This window comes from Salvelinus sp. IW2-2015, linkage group LG2 (genome assembly GCF_002910315.2).
Source record: "Salvelinus sp. IW2-2015 linkage group LG2, ASM291031v2, whole genome shotgun sequence".
NCBI classification, from domain to species: Eukaryota; Metazoa; Chordata; class Actinopteri; order Salmoniformes; family Salmonidae; genus Salvelinus; species Salvelinus sp. IW2-2015.
In genome coordinates, this window is record NC_036839.1 from 34,740,578 (window position 1) to 34,763,893 (window position 23,316).

The following is a 23,316-nucleotide window of genomic DNA, read 5'->3' on the forward strand; positions in this document are numbered from 1 at the left end:
GGTGGTCTAGAGTTTATTTTTCCTCTGGTTGCACATGTGATATGCTGGTAGAAATTAAGTAAAACGGATGTAAGTTTTTCTGCAGTCCCCGTCCACTAGGAGTGCCGCTTCTGGATAAGCATTTTCTTGTTTGATTATGGCCTTAGTCAGCTCCTTGCGTGCGATATTAGTGCCAGCATTGGTTTGTGATGATAAATAGACGGCTATGAATAATATAGATGAGAACTCTCTTGGTAGATAGTGTGGTCTACAGCTTATCATGAGATTTTCTACCTTGAGTCTTCTTTAATATTAGACATCGTGCACCAGCAGTTATTGACAAATAGACACACACCCCCGCCCCTCATCTTCCCAGACGTAGCTGCTCTGTCCTGCCAATGCACGGAGAAGCCAGCCACCTCTATATTATCCGTGTCGTCGTTCAGCCACGTCTCGGTGAAACATAAAATATGACAGTTTTTAAATGTCCCATTGGTACGATAGTGTTAATCGTAGATCGTCCAGTTTGTTTTCCAATGATTGCACGTTGGCCAATAATACGGAGGGTAGTGGTGGTTTACCTACTCGTCTGCAAACTTTTACAAGGCACCCGCCCTTCTCCCCCTTTTCCTCAGTTTTTTCTTCACGCTGATGACGGGAATTTGGGCATTGTCTCGACAAAGCAGTATATCGATTGTGTCGGACTGTTTAAAGAAAAAATCTTTGTCCATTTCAAGGTGAGTAATTGCTGTTCTTATGTCCAGAAGCTCTTTTTGGTCAACCGAGATGGTAGCAGCAACATTATGTACAAAATGAGTTACAAACAATGCGGGGGGAAAAATAACACAGTTGGTTAGGAGCCCGTAAAACTGCAGCCATCCCCTCCTGCGCCATTCTCATGCGCCATTCTCGTGGCAGGTGGATGACAAGTGGGCATCAAGAGTCATTCTCTGCCTCCTCTCTCAACATACATCCTCCTTGACGGCTCTCCTTCTGCCCTAGAACCTATATCCTAAAACCAGTGCCTGCTCTGATTCCCCCTGTGGTGTGGCAGGCCTCTGATGGTAGTTTATAGATACAGTGAGGTCAGGTGACAGTGATCCCTGTAAGGGGGCTAGTTATAGACATGGAGAGCCATAGACACAATATGAATGGCACCTTCTCTGAGGCTTATTTTATAGTCAGTCGTTCATAAGCAGTAATTGGAATGAATGTGGTCACCATATTATCCATTATTATAGAAAGTAATGTTCCTCTCTGAGGACAATAAAGTTTAACTAACCAAAGCAGAGTTTTCTCCCTTTACAGATTGGTTATGAAATAAAGGAAAGATGATAACCCTACTGTATTGTAAATTATACATTTTCAGAGCGGTAATAGAAAGGTGTTCTGTACTCTCAGAAACCATAATACTAGGCGGTGTGAGTCTGGGATTCTAGTCAACTTTCCCCATTCTAAAATGGAAGATTAGGTATCAGAGATTGATCCTTCATTACACTGCCTTTACCTTTTGTTTCAACATCTCCTCACTGTTCTCTCTTGGGTTATTATGAGGAATACAGTAGACCACACAAAGCGAGAGAGAAGGCAATCAATATAGCAGTCTGGTTAAGTGTATAACCTCTCAAAGACCCACACTTCTGTGTCTCCAAGCATCCATTTCTCTCCCAGCGATTGGCTTTAGTTTTCCTTGATTATCTTGATTCATGGCAACGCCCTGTGGCGGCATCTTCTTTCCCAAAGGCTTGATTGAATGCTGATTTGAGGGAGAATGGAATAGCCCGAGTGTAATCGTGTTATAACATATTTATTCAGGAGAAAATCCTTTATTGTGTCTAAGTATGGTGCTGTGCTGTGTGTGTGTGTGTATTAAATATTTTATTAGGCTCCCCATTATCTAGTGCTAAAGCAGCAGCTACTCTTCCTGGGGTCCAAACAAAACATAAAACACAACATAATTGAGCAATAAGGGGTGTGGTATTTGGCCAATATACCACGGCTAAGGGCTGTTCCCTGCACGATGCAATGCGAAGTGCCTAGATACAGACCTTATATACCATGGATGTCAGCCAATCAGCATTCAGGGCTCGAACCACCCAGTTTATAATACATAATACTAAACAAGTACATCACAAGGACAGAACTACATAGTGTGTGTACGTATGTATTAACTTATATATTTACATAATTGTATGGATAGATGAACGCATAAATGGGTGTACGTATCATGGATGGATACTTACATTCGAAGCTTGTTACAATATCCATGAACATTGTTTGAACAAAAATAATTATGTTAATTTGGCATTAATTTAGTAAAACTTTATGAACTCTTGCTGAGATATAGTCACACCACTTCATCGATATCTAGATAGACAATGAACCCTGCTCTCCTTTTTACATAAAATGCTGAGATATATTCACACCACTTCATTTATATGTAGATATGCAATGAACCCTGATCTCCTTTTTACATAACAAAGTCCATATGTCCACAGTTCATGTTCTTTCTTCAAGTGACAGTAGACGTATTCATTTATTTATGCACAAATGAATGCATAAAATCTCAAGTTCTCTCTTCTTTCTCATATCTTTCATTTTTCAAGATATGGCACAAACAATCCCACCAATCAACGTTCACGTTTGAGTGTTTGTCCTCTGTCCAAAGATGCTTGTGTTAGGGTGCCACCTATGGACCGAAAGTAGAAATGCATTGAGATAGAACTTTTTTTCCTTCATTTTATGGATGTACCCAATAGATCTGATTGGTACAGCAGGTATTGTTTCAGTTCGTGGGGATCTGGAGACCATGGATTGAACTAAGTCTGGCCTTTTCCAAAATCTTCCTGGTGGACAGTCGACACAGCTGCATCAGACACTCGTGGCCAGGCATCCAAGAAGAAACGGATATAATTTAGAACGACAGAAAGACGTTTTCAGGGTTAGCTGTTGTAAATGATACAAGAACAATGTAAATAGTACCAAAATCTATTACTATATCATGGTATCACAATGCAAGGACAAATAAGTATTTCACAAACACTAACATATGTATGACAGGTTTAATTTGAAGTATACAAGCAGTTCAAAACACCACCAAAATGTTGTGTATCAGATAGATCCATTGGGGGACTAGCTACCTCCTCTGTGGCCCAGCACTATTTTCTCCACGGGCTGTGCAAGAGGCCAGGTCCAGGGGTTGTTTGCCCTGTGTGTCTCTGCTGCTGCAGTCAGCCCCATGCTCCAGCAGAACAGACATCAGCTCAGGGTTGGACAGACAGACTGCCGTGTTCAGAGGAGAGTCCCCATCCTTACTGCTGTTCACACTAGCACCTGACCGAGAGCGTATATTTATGGCTATTGTGTGGAACATGTATGGATTTTGTATGCACAGTAAATGTCATATGAGTGCCTTAGGTGAATAAGCCTCAACCTACACTATACAGTACTAGTCAACCCTCATTACATGGTTTTCTTTATTTTTACTATTTTCTACATTGTAGTATAATAGTGAAGACATCAAAACTATTAAATAACACATATGGAATCATGTAGTAAGGAAAAAAGTGTTAAACAAATGAAAATATATTTTATATTTGAGATTCTTCAAAGTAGCCACCCTTTGCCTTGATGACAGCTTTGCACAACTCCCAAACTGTGGTAACAGTTTTGGGAAGGCCCTTTTCTCTTTCAACATGACAACGCCCCCATGCACAAAGTGAGGTCCATTCAGAAATTATTTGTTGAGATCGTTGTGGAAGAACTTGACTGGCTTGCACAAAACCCTGACCTCAACCCCATCGAACACCTTCGTGTTGAATTGGAATGCCGACTGCGAGTCAGGCCTAATCGTCCAACATCAGTGCCCGATCTCACTAATGCTATTGTGTCTCAATGGAAGCAAGTCCCCACAGCAATGTTCCAACATCTAGTGGAAATCCTTCCCAGAAGAGTGGAGGCTATTATAGCAGCAAAGGGGGGACTAACGGCATTATAATGCCCATGATTTGGGAATGAGGCGTTCGACAATACTGGTCATGTAGTGTACTTAATGTGCCATGGCTATCTTGGTAAAATGTATTATATACAGCAGAACCTTGTGATAGAATCACACTGGTCAATGTCCAGTCCAGATTCTACAGTATCTAGACTAGACAAATGGAAGAGAATCTACTATCATACCTAGCTGAAGCAATTTCTTCACAGTGCTCAGATGCTGATTGGTGCAGGCAGTGTAGAGTGGGGAGCCTGATTGGTCAGTGTGTTGATCAACATCTGCCCTGTGATGAACCTGAGACTCAATGCATTCTGGGTGACCTGGACAGAGATATCTTCAAGGAATAAAGAACAGTGCGTGTGATCTGCTTTGAAAAAGTTCTGACTGTCTAAATCTAGGGAATGATACATCTCATTACACATAACAAAATAAATTAACGTGACCATGGCTTAACAAATTGCTCTTGCTCCTAAGTATTACAAAAAAGGAAAGATGAACGCATCTCCCATAAATTACCGCAACAACAGTACATTTTTAGGTAATGGTGCTCTTTTTTATTTTATAAAAGCTGACACGTTTTGACTTTCATCTTTGTCAAACTGCTGTAGCTACTGTATATGAACCTTTGAGAGAAAAAAAACACGCATTATGATCCCTTCATTGTGTTATTTTCTGCAACATTTTGTCATCTCTACAGGGTTTTCCCTTTATTACTTTGGCACAAGCTGCAGTGCAGTCTTCAGTGAATCACGTGGCTACCGCCTTGGCTGATAGGGTTGCAAAATTCCAGGAACTTTCAAAAAATTCCCTGGTTTTCCCCAAATCCCGGTTGGGGGATTCCCGGAGTCAGAAGGGATTAAGCCGGAAATCTGTAACCTCCAACAAGGAATTCTAGAAAACCAGGGAATTTATTGAAAGTTCCCAGAATTTTGCTACCCTAACCACAGAGGATCTATCTATCTATTGGGAGTCTGTCCTTCAGACTATGACCCATAATCTTTGGCTGCGGCCTGGTGGATGGGGGAGGCTGAGAGGCTGTATCCTTTGGGTAAGGCTCCGTGCTGGAGGAGCAGGGTCACACAGGCCACGTGGCCCCGGGCACAGGCCTCTGACAGGGGGGTGGTCTGCTCCAACGTGGGGACGTTCACCTGGTACCGCAGACAACAACATGCACTCATCAGCTCTACTGAACAGCTCTTATCTTACATCCAATACATCTTGCTGCATTCCTCTCCCATCCTATCAAAACCAACAAAAGTACTGGTGATAGCCTGCTGAGAAGGTTAACACTCCACTGTCTGTCACATTGTAAGCATACTACTGTGTCAGTGTGTCTAGGAATGGTAGTGTATACACCTACATGGAGAGTGCATCAGTGGTTTTTCATTTTCGCTCAGTGCTTTCTTATAACTAAAATGTAGTAGACTATTCAACAGTTAAGTTATTGAAATGTGACTTCTCATTCAGCGTACAGATGAATTCAACAGTAGGGCTATTGTTGTCTACAGATTTGTGCTAATAATGTCAAAGTGGCAAGGATTGTGTGTGATTAATCGCCTAATATCTTCATAATCTAACCCATATTCAGGGTGGTCTGCCTGTTCTTGGACTTTGTTTGTTATACATTGAGAGTGGTCATTTGTAGCTCAGTTGGTAGAGCATGGCGCTTGTATGATTAAATTCAATCAAACTCATGTCAATAAACATGTATACAATCTTGTGTTGTGTGAGTCTTAAAATCAGCCAGAGATGGTGCAGATAGAGTGGAATTCCTTACTCACATTGGCCCCATTTTCTATCAGTAACTTGGCACAGGCAGTGTGTCCCTGCAGACATGCTCCATGAAGGGGAGAGACTCTGTCTAGAGTGGCTAGGTTGACACACGTTCCCTGTGACGAAGAAAGAAACATGACAACAATAAAACATCAAAACCAATCCTATTCCCTCTGCAATTACCTCAATCAACAATAGACATACATTTTTAAGCTTATTCAGAAATTCCACTCCCCATATTAAAATTGCTTTGAAATGTGCAGCATTTCTAAGCTGTCCGTTGTATAATACTGTGCTTAAGTGATACATTCCATCTACAGTCCCATTCTGCAGATGATGGTAAGGCTACTGTTACTTTATAAACAGAAATAACAAATATCAGTTTAACTGACGCCTGCAGGCATGAGCTTGTATAATAACGGTTGGCTCCTTGCCAGTCCATATTATAACAGGCCTGGCTGTGCCTTCCTTACCTGAGCTATTAGGTTTCTCAGTGTGAGAACACGTCCATTGTAGGCTGCATCATGAATGGGGGACCAATCTGACTCAATATCTTACAAAATAAAAACAACACGCATAGGATCATTCACAGATACAGTACATACATAAATTCATTAGCCAAAGCATGGATATAGACAAGTGGATACTTTGTCGATCTCACCAAGCAGTCTACTACTACTCACCACTCATCAAAGGGTTGGAGAGAAACACAACAGAACCAGTCTGAGTTTCATTCTTCCTCTGGTTGTCACTGCTGTGTCCTGTGGCCTGTCTCATTGTTTACAAATAGAGTTCCTCAAATCAGACAGCAGTCTAGTAGTCTGTCTGCACCATCGGTTTTGTAACATCAGCAACTGGACTGTCACCTGTCGTTGGTGTCAAAATTAATCTGTAGCCGTCTGTTCCTGAACTGTTTTGGGGGTGTTTTTGGCATCAGGCCCCAACTCAGAGCCTGTGATGTCATTTCCGACCAGACTCAGAGTCTGCGATGCAGGAAGTGGGTTTGAATGCCCTGCTGGGCTGGTTTTTACAGTGCACATGGTGCTTATTAAGAACCAATGGTGGGGCAGAGAGAGTGAGTGGAAGCCTGTCGAGCAGGTTCGTAACTTGACACTGTCATCACAAACAGTTCACTCAAAGACAGACCATATAAATAATATACGGCAGTACAATAATGACAAGATGAACATGCAACTCTTATAAGACGGGTCCAGTATAAGAGGGAGGGAGAGAGGGAAGGAGGGGTCTTGATGAAGAAATATAGAGGGGGGAGAGGGGGAAGGAGAGGAAGAGAGAGTTGGGGCTGGAAAGATACTTAGAAATCGGATTTGCAGTGACATGTTTGTTTTCATAGTTTGGGTTATTGTGTCAACATCCTGTGTGACACACACTTTGCCCTCTGAGGTGTTGGATACAAACTGTAAAGCCATGGTTTAAATGGAGGAGTACTTTTCCATGAGTGGCCATTCATCAGCTGTAGATGCAGAGTTTAGGCCTACTTGCAAGTTTCCAAAAAACCTGTGTGTTATTGGAAAGAAATGCAGTTCAAATAGCTGGCTGGATAGGCTTCTAAATGGCAACATTTTACAAGGAGGAATTCAAGGCTCACAGAGATTTGCAAGAGAGAGAAATTTGCCAAAAACCAATTTATGCTCCCTACTTTTTCCATTTGGAGGATACAATGTTGTCTTAGAGGAAATACACCAGAAATACTTACTTACTGCATTGTCTGGCATAGGTTCCTTTTTCGTGGACAGACTACATAAACATAAATTGAGCAACCCACCAGTTACGTGAGACTTTAGTTCTGGGATAACCRAGATTATACATAAGTACCACAGGAAGCTGGTGATGGGAGGACGGCTCACAATAATGGCTGAAATGGAGGAAATGTAATGGTATCAAACACATGGAAATCATGTCCTCCCCAATTAACGTGCCACCAGCCACCTGTGATAGGTACACTGGCATTATCAACAACTGACACTGCCCAAAGCAGATCCGCCACGATAATAAACTAATCATCCACATACATTTCTTGATTTTTAAATACCCCAAATTTGCCTCATTGACATTATCGAGAGGCAAACACGTGACAGTGAGAAAACATGACAAGGCACTCCTTATGCGCATTCTGTGACATGCACTCTTCATGGATGCAACGAGGTGATTCTCTATCCCAAGGACAGTCCAGATGAAAGCATTCTTTAGAAGTTATTAGAAGTTAGAAGTTATTACTACTGTCATCTGATCCACCATCAGATGACAGTAGCAGAGAGAGGTTTGTTCAGAGGGAGAACGAGACAGAGAGAAGAGAGAGAGCTCTCCAGGGGGATGCTGCAAAATCAAATAGCCTACTATCAATCTATCAATCAAATGTATTTATAAAGTCTTTTTTACATCAGCAGGTGTCACAAAATGCTATACAGAAACCCAGCCTAAAACCCCAAACAGCAAGCAATGCAGATGTAGAAACACGGTGGCTAGGAAAAACTCCCTAGAAAGGCATAGGGAGAAACCTAGAGAGGAACCAGGCTCTGAGGGGTGGCTAGTCCTCTTCTGGCTGTGCTGGATGGAGATTATAAGAGTACATGGCCATTAAGGCCAAATTGTTCTTCAAGATGTTCAATCGTTCATAGATGACCAGCAGGGTTGTAGAGGGTGCAACACGTCAGTACCTCAGGAGTAAATTATGTTGATATAATCCCTGCCACTGTAAACCTAACACATAAATTACTTGTGCCTTGTCAGAGAAAGGGCATGGATTAGAATAGTTTATCATTGCATAAACCCACTCAATGCCCTCTCTGTAATCAATGCATATTCATAGCTCCTTTGTTTTGTTCCACAAATCCTTTCCGCACCTGCTTTTCTGGTTCTTAAGAGTTGGAATGCAGCAGCTCCCTACCTACTCAGGCCAAGGGGCTGTGCAGTAGGGTGTTCATAATCTATCTGTCTGGACAGGGTAGGGCCTTTTAACTTTGCTACTGTATTTCAACTTTCGAATGTAGCCTACCTACATTCAAACCACTCTAAACGACTGCATATGATCACATGTTCTTGTATAATTGGGTAAATTGTTGTAGAAAATGAAAAAGTTTGCATACTATGCTTTTCATATTTTCCACCAGGACTACAGCCTCTGCTATTTATTAAAGGTGAGTCACAGTCTCTTCCTGAACACACATTGATTCACTCTTATTTTCACGTTTTCATACACTCATAATGCAATTTATACTTAATATTATAGAGGCTTGGATAACTTGTTGGAAAAATGTAACTGAACAAAGAGTAAGCCTTTTTACTCCAAATGTCGGAGCAACATTCTTTTTGTAGGCTCTTACCAATGTGGGGCAGTTAGACCCTAACTGGAAAGATTAAATAGAAGCACATGATGATTCAACCCGTGATTTTCACTAGGAGCAGCTCATACCACGACTAAATGAATGAATTTCCCTTTATTTTCTCCCCTGACACCGTAGCCTGCTTTTCTGCATCTAGCCCATGATGGCATCCCCAAGGCTGGAGACGTTCTGCTGCCCAAACAGAGACGCATCGACTGAATTTGTCATTACTTTTCAGCCCCTCTTCTTTAGCGCCATTTGCATTGGTAGCGCAGGTTTAAGTTTGATATTTTCTATATTACAACTTTTGCCCAAACGTAGGGGTTACAGACGCCTTGGACAGTACCCTCTTCCCAAGCCAGCGTCTTCGTCGAGAATATTGTTTATCATCAGCATATGTGATATTCTGGGATGTACAGGTAAGGAAATGTTACTTTTCATCAACACTTTTCACGTCACTGCGGATACGATGGAGAGTTTAATCAAAGCTGTAGGCGTACACCAAGTTTAGAATTGTGTCAGCCTACTTTACTCTGAACTTTTTAATTGTTCATCATAGCATATGACAATGGAATCTACTATTGTTGCTAGTGAAACACCAGTTCTTATCAAATCAAATCAAACTTTATTTGTCAAATGCGCCGAATGCAACAAGTGTAGACTTTACCGTGAAATGCTTACTTACAAGCCCTTAACCAAAAGTGCAGTTCAAGAACAAGAAAATATTTACCATTTTTTTCCCTAAAATAAAAAGTAACACAATAACAATAAGAAATATCACATACAATTGGGCATATTGCTCAATTTGCTCATTTTGTAATTGCTCTCAGTCTCACATGGAAATCTACTCATGGCACATCATGTAGCTAAGCCTAATTATGATGACGCACGAGCCAACATTTTCAAATTGTAATAAACCATTTATGCATTGTGAAAGAATGGACTCTTACCAGCTTGTTTTCATAACGGTAATCAATTATACACAATGAAGAAAATACAGTATAGTCCCACAAGCCAACCATTGGACTGATTTGTCTCCTGGCAGTGTCTAAATGAGGCCATTTATAGGCCTAGTTACTATAGTAGTTTCAGTTTCTTAACATCACCTAGGCTACTGTTTGAAATTAGAATATGTGCTGGATAATTCCTTGATATAGTAAGATTAGAATTAGACTCATGTGAGAGGTGTAGTCTAGTCAGCCAACATTGCTTGAATTGTCACTGGTGACATTTTATATCCTCGAAGCCCTCTGAAATAGTCACAAAATGGACATTTGTCACACAAAATGATAGCATACTAAATCAAAGCACTTTAAGTTGAGTCATGGCCTTTACTAGAAGGTCTAGTAGAGATAAGACACTAATGGAGAAGAAGAACTGAGGACTGCTGTCCTTCTGTGAGTATAGAACTGAGGACTGCTGTCCTTCTGTGAGTATAGAACTGAGGACTGATGTCCTTCTGTTGAGCATAGAACTGGGACTGCTGTCCTTCTGTGAGTATAACTGAGGACTGTTGTCCTTCTGTGAGTATAGAACTGAGGACTGATGTCCTTCTGTGAGTATATAACTGAGGACCGCTGTCTTCTGTGAGTATAGAACTGAGGACTGCTGTCCTTCTGTGAGTATAAGAACTGAGGACTGCTTGTCCTTCTGTGAGTTATATAACTGAGGACTGCTGTCCTTCTGTGAGTATAGAACTGAGGACTGCTGTACTTCTGTGAATATAGAACTGAGGGTGTTTGATCAATTCTATTCTTCATTTAAATTACTATGCTGATATATTTGTTGCAATGAAAACCTATTTCATTGTCTACAGGGAAAATGACATTAGAACACAATAAATCAACATGTTAAATCAATTGGTAGTGAGAAATTATACATTTGACATTCACTACCCACAAAGGTATGTCTTTCTTTGTTATTTTGCTTCTACAGAAGGTGTCAAAGAATAATCGAATTAACCTGAATAGTATGTGGTTCCAGTTTCTCCAAGCATGGTTGTTTTCCCACTGCAAATAAAAACAACTTTAATACGTTCAACATGCCACATTTCAGCCAAAGCACACTTGAGCATCAAGTACATCACGTTAAGTTCCTGAAGTATACTCACATGTTTCCAAGCGTCATAGCACAGTGCAGCAGGGCAGCCCTATCGGATGCAGGAAGCGGAAAGGCCCTTATGAACCATCACCTGACGTGTCTAGTATTTCCATTACACTTGTAACCACAATAAAAAGGATTCCATGACAGAATCACATTAACAAGGTGTGTAATAATACGAGCCAAATAAGCAACAGCTTCATTATCTGTTTCCAGTGTTAATTAAAGCCAGTGAGGATTTAACTCCAGTATAATACCCTGTAAGGTATGTATGATGCTATGGTGATTTCCGTCCACCTCACAAAGATGACAGTTTAATGGACATATGTTTAAAAATCACCCTCGTGTATTTCTATTTAGTTTCTGTGATCTGAGCCTTGTTGCATTTGTTTGACCGTTCTACTGACCGTCCAATGGTTGACCGTTCTACTGAGTGTGTCATCAATGTAGACTCATTGACATCCATACAGTCAGGAGCCATATTAAACACATCTTTATGAGACGGTCAGATGTTTTGAGATGTTGTGTTTGTCTCCTCCAGGTATGATAATGAGGTCATCCATCTGGCTGGGCATGCCCAACCTTGTCAGAGGGATCAATGTGGCCAACAACAGCGATGTGTGGCCAGAGGTGTTCTGCGTCGGCAGTGCAGTACGTATGATAACCACGTCTAGGACTTTTTCCTGACCATGTAACCTGACCAGGAAAAACTCCTGACCTGGCAGAAAAAGAGTTATGGCAGGTAGCCTAGCGGTTAAGAGCATTGGGCCAGTAACCGAAAGGTTGCTGGTTTGAATCCCTGAGCTTAGGTTAAAAAACTGACAGGAATGGGCTAGCAGATTGTATTTTACATTAGAAACAGTCACTTGCATGACAAAATGGTGCTTAAAGGAGTTATTGTTGTGAAGAACCATAGAATAAAACATCTCACTGCACACAGCAGAGAATGTTGAGGAAAGTCAAGAGTGTTGAACCATCACCATTATTTAGAGAATTTGAAATTCCCTGAGTAAGTCAATTATTCTGCATGTAGCATTTAACAACGTTGATCCAGTGTTTGGGTGTTGGACACACTGACACACAGCAGAGATGCCTACATGTACCGACCACCCTGTGCTCTTAAACATGCAGAGACACAGACATAGGCCTATTTCAAATACGAGATTAGACCTAGATTAGGTTTAGTTACATTAGAAAGCTATCACGTTACTTATCAAGGAGAGATTCTGCACCATGTATAATATCCTCCTGTATGATGCTTGTTGCAGTATGGTTTATATACAGTGTGTTGTTCTGATGTTTAGTCTGGTTTGTGTTCCACAGATGTGGATCCAGCTGTTCTTCAGTGCATCCTTCTGGTGGACCTTCTGTTACGCTGTGGATGTCTTCCTTGTGGTCAGAAGATCTGCAGGAATCAGGTAGTCTATACTCTCCTCCTGCTATCAATCACATTTTGCTATATCACTTCTATATCAAATATATTTTCTCCCAATCAGTGTTGGCTGGTGGCACTTTAAAAGGGGAGGATGGGCTCATAGTAATGGCTGGAACGGAATCAATAGAACGGAATCAAAAGAATGGTCTCAAACACATCAAACACCTGGTTTCCATGTGTTTGATATTGTTCCATTCATTATGAGCCGTCCTCCCCTCACGAGCCTCCTCTGCTCTCAAAATACTATAGACATAAAACTCTTGACTATGTCTCCAGTTAGGGAAAAGTACCACTGCCTCTGATGTGCCTCTGAACATCAATATAATATCAGTAATCTCACAATATAATATAGCTGCAACTCCTCAATATAAAACTCTTCTGTCTTTCCAGATGGGGAAAAGTACCACAGCGACTTATGTAGCGCAAAAACAAATATTGTGTTTAATTATTCATACTGTCCTAATGATATGCCACTTCCATTAGGCAGAGAATGTGAAAATCTGCTCTTCAGTTCTGATACCACTTCTCTCTGGGCGTTACCGTGTATCTCATATGTAGTCAGTGAGATATTGTGTGAAATATACTACACAGAGTGTAAAAAATATTAAGGACACCTGCTCTTTTCATGACATAGACTGACCAGGTGAATCCTGGTGAAATGTACAATCCCTTATTGATGTCACTTGTTAAATCCACTTCAATCGGTATTAATGAAGGGGAGCAGGTTAAAGGATTTTTTTATTTATTTATTAATTTTACCCCCTTTTCTCCCCAATTTTCGTGGTATCCAATCGCTAGTAATTACTATCTTGTCTCATCGCTACAACTCCCGTACGGGCTCGGGAGAGTCGAAGGTCGAAAGTCATGCGTCCTCCGAAGCACAACCCAACCAAGCCGCACTGCTTCTTAACACAGCGCGCCTCCAACCCGGAAGCCAGCCGCACCAATGTGTCGGAGGAAACACCGTGCACCCGCCCCCCTTGGTTAGCGCGCACTGGGCCCGGCCCGCCACAGGAGTCGCTGGAGCGCGATGAGACAAGGATATCCCTACCGGCCAAACCCTCCCTAACCCGGACGACGCTAGGCCAATTGTGCGTCGCCCCACGGACCCCCCGGTCGCGGCCGGCTGCGACAGAGCCTGGGCGCGAACCCAGAGACTCTGGTGGCACAGCTAGCGCTGCGATGCAGTGCCCTAGACCACTGCGTCACTCGGGAGGCCCTGGTTAAAGGATTTTTAAGCCTTAAGATAACTGAGACATGGATTGTGTATGTGTGCCATTCAGAGGGTGAATGGGCAAGACAAAACAATAACTGGAACGCTGCTGGGTTTTTCACGCTCAACAGTTTCCCGTGTGTATCAAGAAATGGTCCATCACCAAAAGGACATCCAGCCAACTGGGGGTGCAACTCAATATTAGGACAGTGTCCTTAATGTTTTGTACATTTAGTGTATGTTTATGTGTTGAAAGCTTTGCCTGGCTCATGAATCATGACTAGTGCCCTGTGTTTTAGTAAATCATGTCACATGACCTGGATTTTAACCTCTATTTTAAGCCTTTTCCAGAAATGAGAATTACATCAAAAATGAAAACAATTGTCTAAGGATGGTACTTGACCATCTGACATAAAAATTAAAATTGAAATGAAAAAGCTGTCTGGGACAGGCGTTCCGCTAGCGGAACCCCTCGACAACATTCCGCTGAAAAGGCAGCGCGGGAAATTCAAATTCTTTTTTTTGAAATATGTAACTTTCACACATTAACAAGTCCAATACAGCAAATGAAAGATAAACATCTTGTTAATCTACCCATCGTGTCCGATTTCAAAAATGCTTTACAGCGAAAGCACAACATATGATTATAATAGATCACCACCAAGTCAAAAAAAACACACAGCCATTTTTCCAGCCAAAGATAGGAGTCACAAAAAGCGGAAATTGAGATAAAATGAATCACTAACCTTTGATGATCTTCATCAGATGACACTCATAGGACGTCATGTTACACAATACATATATGTTTTGTTTGATAAAGTTAATATTTATATCCAAAAACCTCAGTTTACATTGGCGCCATGTTCAGAAATGCCTCCAAAATATCCTGAGAAATTGCAGAGAGCCACATCAAATAACATAAATACTCATCATGAACTTTGATGAAAGATACATGTTTTACATAGAATTAAAGATACACTTGTTCTTAATGCAACCGCTGTGTCAGATTTCAAAAATACTTTACGGAAAAGCAAACCATGCAATAATCTGAGACGGCGCTCAGATAGAAACAACATTTCTCCGCCATGTTGGAGTCAACAGAAATCAGAAATTACATCATAAATATTCCCTTACCTTTGATGATCTTCATCAGAATGCACTCCCAGGAATCCTAGTTCCACAATAAATTGTTGTTTTGTTCAATAATGTCCATTATTAATGTCCAAGTAGCTACTTTTGTTAGCACGTTTAGTACACATATCCAAACGCTCGTGCAGGTCCAGCCGAACGTCGGAAGGAAACTTCAAAAAGTTATATTACAGGTTGAAGAAACTTGCCAAACTAAGTATAGAATCAATCTTTAGGATGTTGTTATCATAACTATTCAATAACGTTCCAACCGGAGAATTCCTTTGTCTGTAGAGAAGCAATGGAATGCAGGTCGATATCTTGTGAAATGCGCCTGACCAGGACCGGGCTCTCTGCCAGACCACTGACTCAAACAGCTCCCATCCGGCTCCACATCACAGTAGAAGCCTCATTCAAGGTTCTACAGACTGTTGACATCTAGTGGAAGCTGTAGGAAGTGCAAACAGATCCATATCCTACTGTGCATTCAATAGGGGCTGATTTGAAAATCGACCAACCTCAGATATCCCACTTCCTGGTTGGATTTTTCTCAGGTTTTCGCCTGCCATATGAGTTATGTTATACTCACAGACATCATTCAAACAGTTTTAGAAACTTCAGAGTGTTTTCTATCCAATAGTAATAATAATATGCATATATTAGCATCTGGGACAGAGTAGGAGGCAGTTCACTCTGGGCACGCTATTCATCCAAAAGTGAAAATGCTGCCCCCTATCCCCAAAAAGTTTTAAATAAAGATTAAAATCCAAGTCATGTGACATAATTAACCAACACACAGGGCCCCATGACATGTGATGTCTTGTTGTTCCGTCAGTACCATCATCCTGTATCACATGATCACATGGGGTCTGGCCGTGTTGCTGTGTGTGGAGGGTGTGGCCATGCTCTACTACCCATCCATCTCCAGGTATGTCAACAGCTCTCCATTGGCTGTGTCTGTGACATCAAGTTTGTGTTGTCATGAATCACATTGAAAATGTAGGCTTGTGAAGTTGTGATAACATTTACTGGACTGCTGACTGTCAAGATACTTGGAGGAGTGAACATTGTCTCAGGATCCTTGATGTTAGACCAGTTTCATGTGCATTCCAAGACTTGTGCTGTACACTGACAGTCAATAGCCCTATTGTAGTTAACGGGATAGTTCGGGACTTTGGCAATGAGGCCCTTTATCTACTTCCCCAGAGTCAAATTAACTTACGATTTTTATGTACTGTATCTGCGTCCAGTATGAAGGAAGTTAGATGCAATTACATGAACATTGTATCCACGAGTTCATATGATTCTGAAAAGTAGATAAAGAGCTTCATTGCCAAAATCCTGAACTACACCTTTAAATGACTGAGGATTGTGGTGTGCTAACCCAACATGTCTCTGTACTGCTACCTCCTGTGATCCTTCCCCCATGCCTGGAGGATACATGTAAGGTTGTGTGATGTGCAGTGCCTTTCCCTCAGTGTGCTCTCTCGTGTTGCAGCTGTGAGAATGGCCTGCAGCATGCCATTCCTCACTACATCACTACCTACGCTCCTCTACTGCTGGTGCTTATAGTCAACCCTACGCTGTTCGCCAGGACTGTGTCTGCAGGTCAGTTCAAACTGCCCCTCTGTTGCTGGCTAGCTCTTTATGATTCAGAGTCTTGGACAGGAAATATGCATCCCAAATGGCACCCTATTCCCTATTTAGAGTACTACTTTTGACCATGGCCCACAGGCCGCATCCACAGGCACACTCATATCAGATATTTCATACATAGATACAGTTGAAGTTGAAAGTTTACATACACTTAGGTTGGAGTCATTAAAACTCGTTTTTCAACCACTCCACAAATTTCTTGTTAACAAACTATAGTTCTGGGCAAGTCGGTTAGGACATCTACTTTGTGCATGACACAAGTAATTTTTCCAACAATTGTTTACAGACAGATTATTTCACTTCTATTCACTCTATCACAATTCCAGTGGGTCAGAATTTTACATACACTAAGTTGACTGTGCCTTTAAACAGCTTGGAAAATTCCAAAAATGATGTCATGGCTTTAGAAGCTTCTGATAGGCTAATTGACACCATTTGAGTCAACTGGAGGTGTACCTGTGGATGTATTTCAAGGCCTACCTTCAAACTCAGTGCCTCTTTGCTTGAACATCATGGGAAAACCAAAAGAAATCAGCCAAGACCTCAGAAAAAAATGTAGACTTGCTCCCAAGTCTGGTTCATCCTTGGGAGCAATTTCCAAATGCCTGAAGGTACCACGCTCATCTGTAACAAACAATAGTACGCAAGTATAAACACCATGGGACCACGCAGCCATCATACCGCTCAGGAAGGAGACGCGTTCTGTCTCCTAGAGATGAACGTACTTTGGTGCTAAAAGTGCAAATCAATCCCAGAACAACAGCAAAGGACCTTGTGAAGATGCTGGAGGAAATAGGTACAAAAGTATCTATATCCACAGTAAAATGAGTCCTATATCGACATAACCTGAAAGGCCACTCAGCAAGGAAGAAGCCACTGCTCAAAAACTGCCATAAAAAGCCAGACTACGGTTTGCAACTGCACATGGGGACAAAGATCGTACATTTTGGAGAATGTCCTCTGGTCTGATGAAACAAAAATAGAACTGTTTGGCTATAATGACCATCGTTCTGTTTGGAGAAAAAGAGGGAGGCTTGAAGGCCGAGGAACACCATCCCAACCGGAAGCACGGGGCTGGCAGCATCATGTTGTGGGGGTATTTGCTGCAGGAGGGTCTGGTGCACTTCACAAAATAGATGGCATCACGAGGGAGGAAAATTATGTTGATATATTGAAGCAACATCTCAAGACATTAGTCAGGAAGTTAAAGCTTGTCGCAAATGGGTCTTCCAAATGGACAATGACCCCAAGCATACTTCCAAAGTTTTGGCAAAATGACAACAAAGTCAAGGTATTGGAGTGGCCATCACAAAGCCCTGACCTCAATCCCGTAGAACATTTGTGGAGAGAACTGAAAAAGCGTGTGTGAGCAAGGAGGCCTACAAACCTGTCTCAGTTACACCAGCTCTGTCAGGAGGAATGGGCCAAAATCACCCAACTTATTTGGGGAAGCTTGTGGAAGGCTACCCGAAACGTTTGTACCCAAGTTAAACAATTTAAAGGCAATGCTACCAAATACTAATTGAGTGTATGTAAACTTCTCACCCACTGGGAATGTGATGAAATAAAAAAAAAGCTGAAATAAATAATTCTCTCTACTATTATTCTGACATTTCACATTCTTAAAATAAAGTGGTGATCCTAACTGACCTTAGACAGGGAATATTTACTAGGATTAAATGTCAGGAATTGTGAAAAACTGAGTTTAAATGTATTTGGCTATGTAAAATTCAGAATTCAACTGTAAATACTAACAGCTCTATTGTATTTAAATGTAGAGTCCTACAGAGATGTGTTTAAATGGGTTCAATCTTTTATAGCTATTCTTTTTCAGAAGAAACATTCTGTGATTATTGTAAAACCAGAAAGAAAGAATGTGAACCTTCGTTTTTTTCCCATTCAGTGACATCATTATTGAAAGGACGACAAGGGATCTACACAGAAAACGAGAGACGCCTGGGAACAGAGATAAAAATACGCTTCTTCAAAATCATGCTGGTTTTCTTTATTTGGTAAGAAACTTGTCTTTATCTAAGAGAAAGACCAGAATAATGCATGCCATTGTGGGATACATAGTATGTAGTCTATAACATTTATCCTGTCTTCTATTATATTGTGTTGGCCAAACAGCATACAAAACTTGACGGCAAGTAAATGGGTTATGGAGGAATCTATATTACAGCTCCTGGCAATAAAGTAAACTTAAATTTGATTAAGTTAAGGCAACTGTGTTTCCTGGCAATGCTGGAGAATGGCTTATGTGTGACCTTTTTTCATAAAGTCCATGACCTTCCTCAAAGAGGTCATACTTATAATGCGGTAGTGTAAATCCATTTATTTCTAAAAAGCGTTTTCCGAACATTATGGAGAGCTGCAGAGGCCCTTGAATTCTAAGATCCACGTTTCAAAATTGAAGAACTGACACTTTTTTTACTACACTTTTTATAAATTACTTTAAGGCTGTGTTTACACAAGCAGCTCAATTCTGATATTTTTTTCTCACTAATTGGTCTTTTGACCAATCAGATCAGCTCTGAGAAAGATCTGATGTGAAAAGATCTGATGTGATTGGTCAAAAGACCAATTAGTGGAAAAAATATCAGAATTGGTCTACCTGTGTAAATGCAGCCATAGAGACCTAATTTGCCATATTGTAGCTAGCCCTGGGTGAATCTGTCCAGTCAGTAAAGGAACTTAACTAATTTTCATAATGAAAAATAAGATTCATAATAAAAAAGTATTGACATTCAGTATGCTTTCCTGACATTAATGTACGATACCTTTATCATGATTCCCACTTTTCAGCTGGCTTCCCAATATCATCAATGAAAGCCTTCTGTTTTACCTGGAGATGCAGACAGATATAAAAGCTGGTGACTTGAAGAATATACGAAACGCAGCCCTCATCACATGGTTTATCATGGTGGGTTCACTGTCAATACATTTACTTTATAGTAAACGATCTTGGCAAGAAGTTTTTATTTGTACAGCAAACCAGTCCAGCACCAATGTAAGTGTGTTATTCTGAAGGCTCAGGTTTGTTCATATCTGAAGGTCTCTGTGCTGTGTTCTACTGTTTCCAGGGGATCTTGAACCCCATGTCAGGCTTCCTCAACACGTTGGCCTTCCATGGCTGGACGGGCTTCAAAGTGGACTGCAGCCTGCAGAAGAGGAGGGAGCTGGCCTGGGACTCAGCCTCCACCTCGGCGGCTAACGTGGGGGGCTACAACCCCATCGTGGGCTCCACCCTGCTCTACCAGAGCCATGTCCAGGAGGCCAAGAACATGACAGGCAAGAACATGACAGGCAACGGGCAGCCGGCCTCCGACGCCATCAGCGTCCTATCAGAAGGTAAAGGGCATGTGTGGCTGCAGAGCGGGGAGAATGGCAATGGTAACTCCCCAGTGTATCAAGGCTGGTGAAACCTGTTGTACACACGCTGGGCATCATCATCTAACGTTACATTCTGCAGTGCATGGTGCTGCCAATAAAGCCGCACTCAGTTTGTTTCATATCATACCAGCAAGTATGGATTTGGTTTTAGATTATAAAGTTATAGATGACTTCAGACTCATAGGGAATGGCCTCACTCACCGGGCAAAGTTTTCCTTAGTAAATCCAGTTTTGAAAAATATATTACTGTTAGAGATTGTCCACCAGGACCAGTTTAGATGATGTATTATAGAGGATGATGGTCTGAGCCAGGAGAAATGACCAGGGACAGAAAGGCTTTGGATCTCATCATGAAATGACATGAACTGTTTGTGTAGTAGTAGAACGTGTATTTAACTGCCATGTGCTGCTGCATCTTTTAACTCCATAATGTTAAATATTTACGCTCTCACATGGTTATATTACAAGTGAGGACAAAAATATATAATGTCTTTTGGGAGAAATTTATGTTTTTGTTTCTTTTTTATTTTTATGTTCTACTATTTAAGCAGACTTAGGTTATGATTCAATCAGATTTAGCGTTAACCCGCATTGGCAGTCATCCGCATAGCAATGTTTTGGCGATGTTAGAGGTGTAACTGTGGTATGAGCTGACACATTTCAGCCGCTGCCTAGTGTGTCACAAACCACTCTCTTCCTCATTATCCCTACCGTGTTAGAAGTTCTAAATGTTGATAGGAAGTGTAGGCAAATACATGGTTTCATGTTAATTTATAGCCTATCAGTCTAATCGAGGTGTAGACAATATAAAATCACGGATTCGAGTGTTTGAACTTGTAGCGTGGGATTTGTTAGATTATAAAGTCTTCTGGTTAACCTAACGCAAGGATACGCTTTTGGATTTGACAACTCTAACGCAGTTCCTCCGCCGACACAGCCAAAACAACCGCTATTTCAAGAAAATGTACACAGATATTTAATGTTTTTGATTGTTGTTCAGGATCTGAGACAGTGATCCTGGCTTCTTAATGAAAACTCCTCATGAAATAAAGAACAACTTTCAAGGCTTTAGTGTTTCTTGTTTATGAATTTGTATTATGGCTCTCAAGGATCTTATATTTACGTTTCGATATAGAGTTGTGTTGGAAATTTGTTCGGCTTGTTTTTTGGGGGGAGGGGTGGGTTTAACAAGAGGATCCAAACATATATTTTAACCCATAACACATGTAAATACAGTCTTGTCTAACCTGTTTTTAAAAAATCGCAATGGTAAGAGATATGCTACTTGTATGAAGGTGTTGTGCATGCCTTGAATGAAGACAGCTGCAGCAGAGGAAATTTTAGACACTTGGGAGTTTTGATTTGAAGTGTAAGAGAAGGGATATATATACCCGCCTTAACTCGGTCATCTCCCCTATCCCCTATTTTGTCTTGCTAGGTTCAGAGTCTAGTACAATTGAAATCCACATTTCCACTGAGCACCGAGACTATGAGGAGATAGACGCAGATGGAGAATCGTTGGGGAGCTCTGCAAGGCACTAGCTGGAGCCACCTGCAAAACCTGCTGCCAGCCTCCACTCTCTGCACCTGTCTTTGCCCCATGTTTTAGTTCGCATCCCAAATGGCACCCTATTCCCTATACAGTGCACTACTTTGACCATGGGCCATAGGGTTCTGGTCAAAAGTAGTGCACTATATAGGGAATAGGGTGCCATTTGGGACGTAGTGTTAGACCCTGTCCCTGATCTCTGTTGGAAAACCATGAACCCTCTAGATCAACCAGCAGTGTTAAAAATGGTCTGTCTACCTGTACCATTTCAGGTTTTTTTCTCTTTAGGATTGCCATTTCATTACTACTGTAGCATGGTTAAAGGTTTGTTATCACAGAACAACATGACACACTTGGCCGTCCATCTGCTTCTCATATCTCTGGTGTCCATATGACAGGCCCCAAAGGGTTTGCCAGTTCATTTGCCTCAGCACGGAACACACAGCCCTCCTAATCACCATTGGCGTTACGCTACTGAACCATCAACTGTACAGTAATGGAATAGTCCTCAAGGCTACCTCACGGTGTCTCATGTTCAATTCAGATAAGAAATGTCAGCTTTGTACTATTGACTATTGGTGAACCTAGAAGCTGCCTTTTAAAAATGTGCCTTAATTACTCCAGAAGCATGTATTCCATTCAACACATCAGCAGACCCAGTATACTGTACGTATGCATGTATGACTTGTGCACATAAGTAGCCCCCAAAAGCATAAACGAACGGGAATATATCTCTACCTGAGATGTTGTTTATAGGTAAACGATTTGTAGATAAGGTTTTGAACGTTACATTGTTAACCTTGTACTTTGGTTCTATTTTATACAGTATTAAACATTGAGCAATTGAAGTGTTGTGATAGTGTTATCTTTAACCCAAGTTGAAGGAGGGTAAGCATTTTGTAATTTCTTTCAAGTTTGATGTGTCATGAGTTAAATGATCACATGAAGTATCTGATAAAGTGCTACACTGACACTAAATATCTACCTCTCCATATGCACATTATCATAATAATGCTATACATTAAGCCACATGTAAAGGGAAACGACAAGAACCCAACAATACAAGGAAAGTGTTTTCTAATATCAAAATAGAGTGCTTTATTTGAGACATAATGTGATTTCATTGTTTAGCCTTGGAAACAGATGACCATACCCTAGACTGGGTGGGGGAGAGTGATCGCTGTCAGTCACAGCATTTTATTCCACACTGGGCTTCTCAGCATGCCAAGATGGCCACCAACCACAGTCCGATTCTCAGTCTGACACAGACAATAATGGCTCTCAGCAGCAACAAAAAATAAGTCAAGACAATGAACCATCCATCAACGCCCGATTATGTCGTAAAAAACAAGAAATAAAAATGCTGGCCTTCCCCTTTCATCACAAATCCAAACTAAAGCTGATCCTACCTTCTGAAAAAGTGCACTTCACACATTGCTCTTAAAATGATCTTGACTGAAAGAGAGAAAAGGGACCAGTAAACAGGCATTGTCAGTTTGTTAGTTTGAAGAGACAGATATTACGTTAGACCATGGTAAGTACAAGTATACATACAGCACACAACGGGCGAGTTCGTTTGGCATGGCCCGGTGCCCCAGGTGATTTCACTTAAGTACCAGTGGAGAGGTCTAAAATGTTCAATGGGCAATGCAAAACGAACTTCCCCATTTAAAGCTAAACCCATTATACAGGTATCTCAAATCAGAAGTCAAATCTGACCTATTAGATCAGGCAGTGGAGACATCAGGA

The 23,316-nt window shown here is 41.2% G+C and overlaps 2 protein-coding genes across 3 annotated transcripts; one reads left to right on the top strand and one right to left on the bottom strand.

Moving 5' to 3' along the window:
- Positions 1-3,066: 3,066 nt before the first annotated feature.
- On the bottom strand, positions 3,067-6,666 carry LOC111978955 (ankyrin repeat and SOCS box protein 9-like). The gene is made up of 6 exons (XM_024009206.2): positions 6,433-6,666; positions 6,223-6,302; positions 5,758-5,865; positions 4,967-5,124; positions 4,162-4,310; positions 3,067-3,312 (listed from the first exon to the last, which is right to left on the bottom strand). The coding sequence occupies exons 1-6, from the start codon at positions 6,524-6,526 to the stop codon at positions 3,116-3,118; spliced, it is 786 nt and encodes a 261-aa protein (XP_023864974.2). The 5' UTR covers positions 6,527-6,666; the 3' UTR covers positions 3,067-3,115.
- Positions 6,667-8,693: 2,027 nt separating this feature from the next.
- On the top strand, positions 8,694-22,402 carry LOC111978962 (G-protein coupled receptor 143). Of its 2 annotated transcripts, XM_024009217.2 has the most exons (10): positions 8,694-8,907; positions 9,232-9,512; positions 11,735-11,844; positions 12,517-12,611; positions 15,805-15,897; positions 16,468-16,577; positions 18,529-18,637; positions 19,431-19,548; positions 19,709-19,976; positions 21,457-22,402. In XM_024009217.2, the coding sequence occupies exons 2-10, from the start codon at positions 9,254-9,256 to the stop codon at positions 21,558-21,560; spliced, it is 1,266 nt and encodes a 421-aa protein (XP_023864985.1). In that variant the 5' UTR covers positions 8,694-8,907; positions 9,232-9,253; the 3' UTR covers positions 21,561-22,402. The 2 variants fall into 2 exon arrangements, with proteins under 2 accessions (XP_023864985.1, XP_070304841.1); XM_070448740.1 differs by lacking the exons at positions 8,694-8,907; positions 15,805-15,897 and having other exon boundaries at positions 9,182-9,512.
- The last annotated feature ends 914 nt before the right edge of the window (positions 22,403-23,316 follow it).

Coding starts and splice junctions, on each gene's coding strand:
- LOC111978962 (XM_024009217.2), top strand. CDS start 9,254: ATGATGGCATCCCCAAGGCTGGAGACGTTCTGCTGCCCAAACAGAGAC. Junction 9,513..11,734: donor TGATATTCTGGGATGTACAG/GTAAGGAAATGT, acceptor TGTCTCCTCCAG/GTATGATAATGAGGTCATCC. Junction 19,549..19,708: donor TCATCACATGGTTTATCATG/GTGGGTTCACTG, acceptor TACTGTTTCCAG/GGGATCTTGAACCCCATGTC.
- LOC111978955 (XM_024009206.2), bottom strand. CDS start 6,526: ATGAGACAGGCCACAGGACACAGCAGTGACAACCAGAGGAAGAATGAA. Junction 6,303..6,432: donor CTCCAACCCTTTGATGAGTG/GTGAGTAGTAGT, acceptor TTATTTTGTAAG/ATATTGAGTCAGATTGGTCC. Junction 5,866..6,222: donor TGAGAAACCTAATAGCTCAG/GTAAGGAAGGCA, acceptor TCTTCGTCACAG/GGAACGTGTGTCAACCTAGC.